The sequence below is a fragment of the Limanda limanda genome, chromosome 22 (genome assembly GCF_963576545.1).
Source record: "Limanda limanda chromosome 22, fLimLim1.1, whole genome shotgun sequence".
NCBI lineage: Eukaryota > Metazoa > Chordata > Actinopteri > Pleuronectiformes > Pleuronectidae > Limanda > Limanda limanda.
The window spans coordinates 4515323-4526585 of NC_083657.1; the positions used below are offsets into that span (position 1 = coordinate 4515323).

Consider the following 11263-nt stretch of genomic DNA (forward strand, 5'->3'; position numbering starts at 1 on the left):
CGATCCACCTCAGCACAGTTCACGCTGGAGAGAGACGCTACAGCTGTGATGAGTGCGGACGCTCCTTCACCAGCGCCACTGGTTTGAAAACCCACCGGCGGCGACACACGGGGGAGAAACCGTACAGCTGTGAGGTGTGTGGGAAAACGTTTCGGGCTCTGAGCACGGCGAGGATCCATCAGCTGATTCACAGCGGAGAGAAACCGCACAGCTGTGAGGAGTGCGGGAAATCGTTTCTGACGTCAAACAGACTTAAGACTCACACACGCATCCACACCGGAGACAAGCCGTACATGTGTGAACAGTGCGGGAAGAGCTTCACCAGGTCCAGCTACCTGACGATCCACCAGCGGATCCACACCGGGGAGCGGCCGTACGGCTGCGGCGAGTGCGGGTCAGCGTTCAGCACGTCACATGGTCTGAAAACCCACGAGCGCAGCCACACCGGTGAGAGGCCGTACGGCTGCGAGCAGTGTGGGGCGTGTTTCACCACGCCCACCGCTCTGAAGGGTCACAAACGCCGGCACAGCGGAGAGAAGCTCTACAGCTGCACCCAGTGCGGGAAAGCTTTCACAGCGCTGGGTCACCTGATAAACCACCGGCGTCTCCACAGCGGAGAGAAACCGTACAACTGCGATCTGTGTACGAAGTCTTTCGTGACGTCAACTCAGCTGCAGACTCATCGACGCAGCCACACCGGGGAGAAGCCGTACGGCTGCGACCAGTGCGGGAAGAGCTTCAGCAGGTCAGGTGATCTGAAAAGCCACAAACGGGTTCACAGCGGCGACCGACCGTACGGCTGCGACCAGTGTGAGGCAGCGTTCAGCAGATCGGACGTCCTGAAGACACACAGACGTGTTCACACCGGAGAGAGACCCTTCAGCTGCCAGGAGTGTGGGGCCAGTTTCACCAGAGCCGATCATCTGAAGATCCACAGACGCGATCACACCGGAGAGAAACCGTACGGCTGCGACCTTTGCGACAAAGCCTTCGCGTCTTCGAAACAGCTACGTGTCCATCAGAGGATTCACAGCGCCGAGTCCAACCCGGATTAAAAACCCTCCACCGTGTTCACAGGTTCTGGTTTCATGGACTCAATGGTTCAGAGCATAGATATGATATATAAAGGCTAGATGTCTCGTCTGCGTTTCCGGCCAACGGAGACGAACGTCCGCACATGGCGGCCATCTTGCTAGGGGGCAGCTCTCTCACCCATAACATTGTGTTGGTAGTGGTAAATAACCATAACTTGCTCAATTTTCAACAGATATTTAAACGGTTTGGTTTGTTGTAAACGTCAGAGATGTAGATATGACACTGCATACTTATGAATAATAATGTTATTTTCTAAAAAAAATGAATAATTTATGCAGTGTCATAAGTAAATCTCTGACGTTTATAACAAACCAGATCATTTAAAAATCGGTTGAAAATTGAGCAAGTTAGGGTTATTTACCACTACCAACACAATGTTATGGGTGAGCGAGATGGCCCCTAGCAAGATGGCCGCCATGTTCGGACGTCCGGCTCCGTCGAACAAGACATCTAGCCTTTATATATGATATCTATGGTTCAGAGACTCATGGTCTTCCTCATGTGGAGCATGATGGGTAAAGTGCTGGTAGCCAATAGAGGAGGCTCCACCTATTGCACCCTCTGCTGACGGGTTCATGAATTACACATATGAAAGCATGCATTCCATCAACATAGAAAATAATGTTTGACCTCAATTTATTAAAATGTTCTGTTGTTTGATTATGAAAACAACAGAAGCTATAGAGCAACGGCGTCCTGAGTGAAACAGACAAATCAAAGCTTCCAAGAAGCTGCGTCTGGAAGTATGTCTGGCTCTACAAACTAACCGAAACTGAAATAGACGTTGGTCGATTCTGTTAATACAGGAAATGTGACCACGGCACTGAGTCTTTAACTGTCTGAATCCTCTGTTATAAATAAAGTATTTTAAATGAATAGCCCAGTGTAAGTATTCTGCTTCTTGACCACCAGCGGGATTTCTAATCCTGTTCTTTTACCAGTGTAGAATTTTATGAATAACACAAACATAGGTAAACGTACATGTTGTTTAATTAAACATACATATATATATATATATAGATAAATGTGCAATATGTATAATATCGTTAACATTCATGGCCACAACATATGATAACATATAAACAATTACCATGAAGATATTTGCATTGTATAAACATACATAAATAAACATTATGCTGTTTAATTAGTTCTAAACTTATGTCTTCAAATATCAATAAATCACATTATACTATATGTATATGTCTGTATATTTTTCAATATATTTATGAACCTATTTGTTGGAAGATTATACATACATACATACATGTGTCAAATCTCTATATTACACAATACAAACACATATGTTATATGTGAGGTAATCATAGATCTGGTGAGCCAACAGCAGGAAATAATGAACAATATCACGTTTATAAACCAAACTTTAGAAAGAAGTGAAAGCGGCGGAGGTCACTTAACGTGGTAACGACGTGTGAATACATGAAAATCTGAACTAACCTATGTAATGGAAAATTAGATATGATTCTCTAACCTCTTAATTTCAGAAGTCTAACCAGGTCAACTCCCCCCCCCCCCCCCCCCCACACCCTGTGGTTTGACAGGTTTGGTTCAGTGTGTCAGTGTGACCGTTCAGCATGAAGACGACGCTGCTCTTCCTCCGTGAGTAAACTTCAATAAAATAATAGTTAAAAATGATAATTAAAACCTGAAACTGTCAAACACACATGAACTAACATTTATTTTGATTTAACTTTAGTAGTAAATCAAATCGAACTTTATTTTGATTCAATGTAGAAATTCTAAATGATTAAATTGTAACATTGTGAATTTATTGAATGAAAAACACTTCATATTAATTTGTGTTTGTTAAAACTCTTGTTTTAGTGACGTTTATCACATGGACGTCTGCCGACAATCGAGGTTAGTCTCCCGCCTCAGTGTGTGTATGTGCGTGCGTGCGTGTGTGTTTGTGTGTGCGTCAGTGTGTGACAGGAAGTCAGGTGACATGGTCACTCATATGTTCGCTTCCTGTTTTTAACACCATTGGTGTTACCATGGTGAAGCAGTTTCATTTGTTGAAATCCGAGATCTGGAGACGTTACCACAACAGAACAGTTCACACAGTAAACAACACTTTGAGTGACAGAAACAATCGTCTAACTGTGACCACATATAAATAAAAATAATACATATTAAAAACACAATATTATCATTCGTGTTCACATGATTCGTCTTCTTCTTCTTCTCTCAGCCGTGGCATCCCTCACTCCTGACAGGTCTCAGTATTTTGAGTACAAGGACATCACAGTGAAATGTGAACACAAGAACCCTGAGGATTGGACTGTGTGGAGAATCACCACGAAAGAGTAAGTTCAATTGTCAACACACAACTACACACACTGGTTGACACTTTGTTGGGGTGTGTGTCTTCATGGGCAAGATGCACCGTCACGAAACACTCAATGCACTGATTGAAAGTCGCTAAATGACATGTGATGTACTGTGACGTCTCTTCCCAGTTTACAGATGTCCCAGTGCTGGCAGGGCTGGGGCGCCCAGGCCACCTCCACCTGTCACATGAAGACGGTCAAGCAGCCGACCAGTGGAGTTTACTGGTGTCAATCAAAACACGGACAGAGCAGCAACGCTCTCAACATCACCATCACCGGTAGGACACAGTAATAACTATTTATATATATACATACACACAAACTTATATTTATATAGAGAGAGACAGAGTGAGAGAGAGTCATCATTTTTTATATGTTTATATACAGCATTGTCAAAAGCGTGTTCGTTATCCTTTTAGAGAAGATGAGCCGAACTCGGTTTGCTCAATCAAAGTATTTATTTAGGAAACAATGAACAGGTCACAGCAAAGCAATGGGCTTCCAGTACATTAGTTGTATCAGAGCGCCATGAACATCCGGCGTCTGTTCATATTATAACAGTAGATCTTCGTTCCTCCTCCTCGGAAGTGCGCAGGCGCAGGCCATCCTCCTGGCTTTTGAATACAGAAGTGAACAGGAAGACACTCCCAATGACGCTATAGTTGCTAGGCTACCTGTTTACTTCATAAAAGGCCTTGAACCAGCAGATGCAATGTGGGGCAAAACCGCTGTCCAGCGAAGCAAAGAATATTATGTTTCAGCTATATCAAAACAAACCTGACTGTGTAAACATTCGGATCCTCGAAACCAAAGCAACATACAAAATTAAGTCAACAACGTCACTCTGTCTGACCTCCTATCCAGACAGCTGTGAGACTGACCATCAATGTGACGCACACACTTTTCTAGCTCGTTTCAAGATTGAACATTCTGAGAATCAAAAGGTTATTGCTAATATTCTGTATGAAGGCCTAATATCTAGCTAAAACTACTTCTATCTTTATTGTTAAGAGTACAAATATAATTTGAAATGCTTCTATCTTTATTTGTTAAGAGTTCAGTCAGACACAACCTATAGTTAAAAGTTTGAAATCCCAACAGCATATATATATAATTGTATAAACAACTGTATAATCCGTGTATAAAGACGACCATTGACTGTCTCCAGCTGATCCAGTGATCCTGCAGAGTCCCGTCCTCCCGGTGGCGGCCGGAGACAACGTCACTCTGTTCTGTAAAGCTAAGACGCCGCTCTTAAACCTCCCAGCTGATTTCTATAAAAATGGCGCCCTCATCGGGACGACGCCCACAGGTCACATGACCATCAACAACTTCTCCAAGTCTGATGAAGGAGCCTACAAGTGTGACATCGCAGACCAGGGAGAGTCTCCACCCGCCTGGATGCTGATGAAAGGTGAATCTTTCTGTTTGTACGCTCATTTTAAAACTCCTGGGCAGTGGTGGGAAGTAACGAGGTAGAAATACTTTGTTTCTGTACTTTAGTAGATTTTTCACATATCTGTACTTTACTTGAGTATTTCTTTTCCTGACGACTTTTTACTTTTACTCGTTACATTTGAACAAAAATATGTGTACTTTCTACTTCTTACATTCTCAAACTGGCTCGTTACTTGAGCAGCGGTGGTTGGCTCTCTCTCTCTCTCTCTCTCTCTCTCTCTCTCTCTCTTGTTTTGTGTCTGTATAGGCCTACTATAAAAAGCACTTTGCATTTTTAATTTTGGTACTTGTACTTTTACTTTTGATACCTAAGTACATTTCAACACAAGTCCTTTTAATATGAGCTACTTTAAGACTTTTACTCAAGTCATTTTCTGACGGGTGACTTCTACTTTTACCGAAGTCACTTTCAGGTAAGATATCTGTACTTTTACTCAAGTATGGCTTTCAAGTACTTTATACACCACTGCTCCTGGGTAATAGCTGAACTGCAGCTGAAGAAACTTAAACTGATGGAAAGTCTCTTGTGTTTTCAGATGACTCGGTGCCGGCGTCTCTGTCAGCGTCTCCCGACTCGTCTCAGCTGAGCGAGTATGAGAACCTGTCTCTGAGCTGCGGCGACGACAGCAGCTTTCATGATTGGACCATCAAGAGGTTCACGGACGAAAGCAAGAAGTTGTCCAGCTGTGGAGAAGACTGGGGGAAGACCACGTCCTCTGGCTGCATCGTACAAACAGTCAAGCAGCTGGACAGCGCCATCTATTGGTGTGAGTCGCCTGCTCGGCAGCGGAGCAACTCCATCAACATCACAGTTTACGGTGAGAGAACCAGACACATCGTGACTGTTCATGAGTTCTGCGTTGGATCCACGCTACGGTGACTAACCGTCGGGTTTGAAAAATATTTCGATTAAATTTGTGCAGTTGTTATAAAAATCTTTATTTGTGATTCCTTTCATCAGTTTGTCTGTGTGACGATTGTTTTCTAAAAAACGTTTTGCATGAGCTTCTGATTGGCCGACACATTATTGTGGTTATTACGACACCAGTACGACAAAAAACTTGTACCACTGAAGAATGAATTGAACCAGAGTTTGTCTTTCACACATGAGCAACACAGCAGGAGGTTTTCTGCACAGACTCGTTCACAACAGCGTTACATCCTGCTCATGATTCAGGTGAGAGGTGGAGCAGCCGGATGCAGCAGACACAGACAGGAAGCTACATATTAATCATGTTTACATCACCTGACATCGTCGTCAGCTCGTATCACCACCAACTCTCCTCACATCTTACTCTGTGTCTTTTTCGTGTGTGTCAGCCCTTTTTCCCAGGAGATATTTGTTTTTTTAATTTTTGCCTCTGTGTCATTGGTGTTCTCCAGATGATCCAGTGATCCTGCAGAGTCCCGTCCTCCCGCTGGAGCCGGGAGACAACGTCACTCTGATCTGTAAAACCAAGACGCCGCCCTTCAACCTCTCGGCTGATTTCTATAAAGATGGCACTTTTGTCAGGACGACGCCCACAGGTCACATGACCATCCACCTTGTCTCCAAGTCTGATGAAGGAACCTACAAGTGTGAGGTCAGAGGCCGGGGAGAGTCTCCACCCGCCTGGCTGTTTGTCACAGGTCCGGAGATCAAAGGTAAGTGTGGATTTGAGCATCAGCAGCGGCATCCTCTGTTCTTAACCCTCAACAAGAGTGAAACTACCAAAAACCCTATAAACAGATGGGTTCTGTCATTTGAGGTAGTTCTTATCACACTGAGGTTCGTTCAAGTGGTCATGTTTCGGATCAGTTTGGTTATAATTAGTTATTTGATGATATCAAAAAGGACAGAGACGTCATGATCGACAGCTGAGACTGACTCCTGATTGGTCGAGAGCATGTAAGGACGGGATCTTGATGCTATGACTCCTCACCACGATTACTACAGCGCAGACTCTGACTTATTTTAATTTACTTTCTGTTTCTTTTCCATGTGGAGTCGTCCTCTTCGAACCCTCCCTCACCTTGTTAGTCATCATCCGCATCGTGGTCAGCTCGCCATACGTCGTCTCCACGCTGCTCCTGGTGTCCATTTGCAGACAGAGGCACAAAGGTAACAAGCTCACTACTGAATCAATGAATCAATCAAATCAATCAAATCACAAAATACTTAATTTGAGAAAAGGATATCATGGTGATTTCTGTACATTAATCAAATTAATTAACCCTGCAGAAAAGGCTCCGCCTGTTTCCCCGACAGCGCCCCCACCTGGCGAGGACGAGGAAGGATTGGAGTACGAGGATGTTGTCGCTGACGTCACCACCGAGCATCGCTTCTGAGCTTAACGTTCTCATTGTTGTTTGGTTGTTCGGTTTTTGTGTTTTTTCGCCTGTATAATGAATCCAATGAGATGTTCTCTGCCAGCGACCTTTGTGTAGTTTTGCTCGTGTTTTTTAATAAAGGTTTCGTAGTAAATAAAATCCTGGTGGTGTCGTCAGAAATGTGTCACACAACATGAGTCAGTGATGGTTGAATGGAAATATAAACTGTATTATTTTCACAATCAAAGAATCCGATTAATTATTCATCAGTTATCAGATGACAAATATTTTTGCAGCTCAATGAAACAAACCCTTGTTTTTAATGAGAAATAAAAACATTTGTTTTTGATACTGAAACATTTTTTATTTCTCAGTTATTTGAATCACATTGTGACTGAATAAGTGAAAGAAAACATAAAACTGTTCCAATATTTAAATCATTTCCATATATATTTTCATTTTAGTTGCTTTATTGAAACTTTATTCAAACACTGACTCAGGACACGCCTCCTGTGATGGAATAAAGATGGCGGCAGTGGAGCAGCAGCAGGTCGTCATTGCTTGGACCGCAGTGACGAGTAAATTACCTCCGGCTCCGCTTGATATTCTGAGCACAAACACAGAAATAGAAACAGATTCAGTTGAGGAAGCTTCATTTTGTCCCTGATAAATCACAATTTGTGTTATTTAGCTTCTCTGCCACCAGGGGGCGTCGACAGGTTGAGTGACAGAGGCTAATTTACATAAGAGGAAGAAAACAGAAATAAATAAGTTTAGGTGAAGTTAATACAGGAACATAATGAACAATAATGGTCAAATCAAAAGAGTAAATAAATACAAATACAGAACTACGTTGTTTGATGCAAATATTGTTTTTCATGCATTAAATGTTTTATTCATTTATTTATTTAGTTCAAGACCAGGACCAGAATCAAGATATGGACGTGAAGTAGGATCAGTACCAGAAGCAGGACATGGACTAGAATCAAAACAAGGACAAGGAAAAGGAAAAGGACCAGAAATAGAAATAGAAATAGAAATAGAAATAGAAATAGAAATAGAAATAGAAATAGAAATAGAAATAGATATAGAAATAGAGCCAGGACCAAGGCCAGTTCCAGGACCAGGACCAGGACCAGGACCAGGACCAGGACCAGGACCATTACCAGGACCAGGACCAGGACCAGGACCAGGACCAGGACCAGGACCAGGACCAGGACCAGGACCAGGACCAGGACCAGGACCAGGACCAGGGCCAGGACCAGGACCAGGACCAGGGCCAGGAACAGGACCAGTGCATCAGTGGATCCTGTGCAGATTGGTCAGGATGTGGGGGCAGTGGCTGTACCTCTGCTGTTGAATGGACGGATCGTTATTTCTCCATATGTGACGTTGTCCCCTCGTGTCGCTGCAGCTCGATCTCTCTCTGCAAAATAAAACAGCGGCAATAATAAAAACTGTGACCTTCTTGCTGGAATAAATTCATCATGTCGGCATTAAAAGCTTTCCTGACACCGGGGGACGAGCGATGACCACATGAGTCATTTCCCTCCTGTCTCTAATGTAAAGCAAAGGCCAAAAACAAAATGTCCTCATTATCCCTGTTATTAAATAGAAATAAGAAGTGGCGTTTCTTCAGTAGAAGGTCAAACATCCGTTTGAGGTGTTCACCACTGTGTTTCTGAGGAAACAGGAAATGAGAGAGAGGCCTTAATATGAAACCTTGACCGAGAGACCAAACAATAACCACAACCACATTTTTCAAACACGGAAAAAAATAAGAGTCTAAACCCTCGTGGTCGTAACAGATGCTGACATACAAGTACCTTCAAACTGTTAATGTTGTGAAAATAACATCAACACAAATTGAAATTCACATTTTTCTTTATGACAAATTGAAAGCACAAAAAAACCCTCAATGTCAAACTGGTCCTCACATAGAGGGACAGATAGAATGTTAAACTGCCCCCTGCCCCCTGGTGGCTGGCTGCAGAATAGGTCATTACCCCCCCCCCCCCCCCCCCCCTCTGTTAGTGAGATATCTAATGGCAGAGAGTGTCTTACATATAATATTTAATGCTGGTTCTCACCCTCAGGTTTCCTCCGGACGCCGCATCTCACCAGTTGCACCAGAACAACCAGAATTACCAAAACAGCGATGGGTGGGATAACGTAGGTAACGTAGGTAATGGAGGGTGATGGAAGAGATGTGGGGGTCGGTTTCCCTAAAATGATCAAACAAAATGGAAAAGATTTGAAAAATGATTTGTGGACATCAACTTGGCTAAAGAAGCTTGACCTCCTGACCTGTGATGCTGATCCATGTGGGTGGAGACTCTCCCCGGCCTTTGATGTCACACTTGTAGGCTCCTTCATCAGACTTGGAGACAAGATGGATGGTCATGTGACCTGTGGGCGTCGCCTTGACAAAAGTGCCATCTTTATAGAAATCAGCCGAGAGGTTGAAGGGCGGCGTCTTAGTTTTACAGATCAGAGTGACGTCCTCTCCCTCATCCACCGGGAGTACGGGACTCTGCAGGATCACTGGATCATCTGGAGACAAATGGCAGCGTTTCGTCCAATCACACAACTCAACCAACACTTAGGCTGCATCACTGTTGCTATGGTTACACCTGGTCCAGTAGCCAATAGTTCAGGCGAGACGGCCAAAGGACAAAGGAAATTTCTACAGTGATGGAACCTTTTGAGGAAAGATTCAACAAGTTTGTAAGAAACTTCTGGCGTCTATATGATGCTATTTCACCTGAGTGACATCATCACAACCTCCCGCACCCCCGCCATGTTTGTTGTTGTTGCATAAGTGCAAATATCTTTTCGCACATAACGGCAGAATAAATGAACTCTTACCAGTCACAGTGATGTTGACGTAGTTACTTGCTCCTCCCTCTGTGGACTCACACCAGTAAACTCCACTGTCCAATGGGACGGCACTGTCGATGAAACAGGAAGAAGCAACTTCTTGCCCCCAGTCTTCACACTCCTTCCTGGTGCCTGTGCTCGTGTTCCTCCTCAGCGTCCATCCTGCCGAGCTGTGGTCGTCCTCACAGCTAAACGAGACGGACGTCTCTCTGAAGAACTGAGAGCTGCTGGGACTCAGCTTCACTTCAGCTGTAGAAAACAATTCAAACCCATTAAATGGTTCAACACGTCTGTTTTAATAGTTTGCATCAGAGTTTCAGCAGCAAGGGACAGTCTGAGGACACTGAACATCAGAGCACGAACATATTTTACAGTCATAACACTGATTAAAATGATCAACCTAAATATGATCAGAATATGTTTCCTTCAAACATCATTAGAATCAGAAATGATTTAATTGAACACCAGAAGCTGTGATGTAGAAACAGTTTGATGAACTGACCTTGGTTCGTGCTGCAGCAGAGCGATGAGATCAGCACTGAGGAGAAACATCATCAGACCATATTTTAACTTCACATTTTGTATATCCCGACATCCCAGACTATGATAATATGATAAAATATATTAATAATAATAAGTGTTGTGTTTTTTAATCATTATTATTCAGTGTCTGGTGTCTTAAAGGAGCATCATTGAGTTTTACAGATAAATGAACACGGGTTGTTCCTCATTTCCCTCTTAACTTCTGGTGATAAACATCCATTAATGTTCAGAAATATTTCTGATGATGAGAACTTGAAAATGATGAATGTGATAAACGACCACATCAACCTAGAACACGTTAAAACAAGTCTTCCTGTCGGTCTGAAACAGGCGTGTTGAGTCTTGATGTCTTTAAACTCTGGATCAGATTAAACTAAATCAACACATTCTTTAAACAACAGTTTGTGTCTCTATCAGTCAGTAAACGTTAACTCTCTGTAGCTTCTGTCTGTGATTTATAAAACAAATCTTATTCCTTGTGTCTCTTCTACTGCAGCTTTAAAAATATTAGAATATAATAGAATCTTGACTCACAGAGCAGCTTCACCTCACATGTTTGTCCCATTTTGTCATGTGAGAGGAAGCGCTGAGAGCAGCTCAACCATCTGCAACTCTGTGGTTTTCACACT

At 43.2% G+C, this 11263-nt stretch overlaps 3 protein-coding genes across 3 annotated transcripts in view; 2 read left to right on the forward strand and 1 right to left on the reverse strand.

The window, feature by feature from the left end:
* LOC133028704 (zinc finger protein 883-like) overlaps positions 1-1191 on the forward strand; it is a 6243-nt gene extending 5052 nt beyond the window's left edge. Inside the window, exon 2 of the mRNA XM_061095690.1 lies at positions 1-1191. This exon is cut by the window's left edge and continues 91 nt beyond it. Within this exon, the coding sequence (XP_060951673.1) occupies positions 1-1055 (1055 nt within the window). The 3' untranslated portion in view covers positions 1056-1191.
* Positions 1192-2653: 1462 nt separating this feature from the next.
* LOC133028708 (Fc receptor-like protein 5) lies at positions 2654-7378 on the forward strand. Its single transcript, XM_061095694.1, has 9 exons — positions 2654-2712; positions 2938-2973; positions 3305-3419; positions 3573-3721; positions 4612-4857; positions 5438-5719; positions 6285-6545; positions 6889-7002; positions 7123-7378. Exons 1-9 carry the CDS (start codon positions 2688-2690, stop codon positions 7227-7229), a joined length of 1335 nt encoding a protein of 444 aa, XP_060951677.1. The 5' UTR covers positions 2654-2687; the 3' UTR covers positions 7230-7378.
* A 282-nt stretch (positions 7379-7660) lies between these two features.
* Positions 7661-11199, reverse strand: LOC132996298 (low affinity immunoglobulin gamma Fc region receptor II-like). The gene is made up of 7 exons (XM_061066640.1): positions 11169-11199; positions 10594-10629; positions 10080-10340; positions 9519-9764; positions 9302-9436; positions 8560-8637; positions 7661-7818 (listed from the first exon to the last, which is right to left on the reverse strand). The coding sequence occupies exons 1-7, from the start codon at positions 11197-11199 to the stop codon at positions 7766-7768; spliced, it is 840 nt and encodes a 279-aa protein (XP_060922623.1). The 3' UTR covers positions 7661-7765.
* Positions 11200-11263: the final 64 nt, after the last annotated feature.

What these genes read in the sequence shown, in the direction of transcription:
- LOC133028708 (XM_061095694.1), top strand. Translation starts at nt 2,688, where the DNA reads ATGAAGACGACGCTGCTCTTCCTCC. An exon ending in GACGTCTGCCGACAATCGAG is followed by an intron (nt 2,974 to 3,304) that starts GTTAGTCTCCCG and finishes TTCTTCTCTCAG; the next exon opens with CCGTGGCATCCCTCACTCCT. An exon ending in TTGCAGACAGAGGCACAAAG is followed by an intron (nt 7,003 to 7,122) that starts GTAACAAGCTCA and finishes TTAACCCTGCAG; the next exon opens with AAAAGGCTCCGCCTGTTTCC.
- LOC132996298 (XM_061066640.1), bottom strand. Translation starts at nt 11,199, where the DNA reads ATGGGACAAACATGTGAGGTGAAGCTGCTCT. An exon ending in ATGTGAGGTGAAGCTGCTCT is followed by an intron (nt 10,630 to 11,168) that starts GTGAGTCAAGAT and finishes GTTTCTCCTCAG; the next exon opens with TGCTGATCTCATCGCTCTGC. An exon ending in CTGCTGCAGCACGAACCAAG is followed by an intron (nt 10,341 to 10,593) that starts GTCAGTTCATCA and finishes TGTTTTCTACAG; the next exon opens with CTGAAGTGAAGCTGAGTCCC.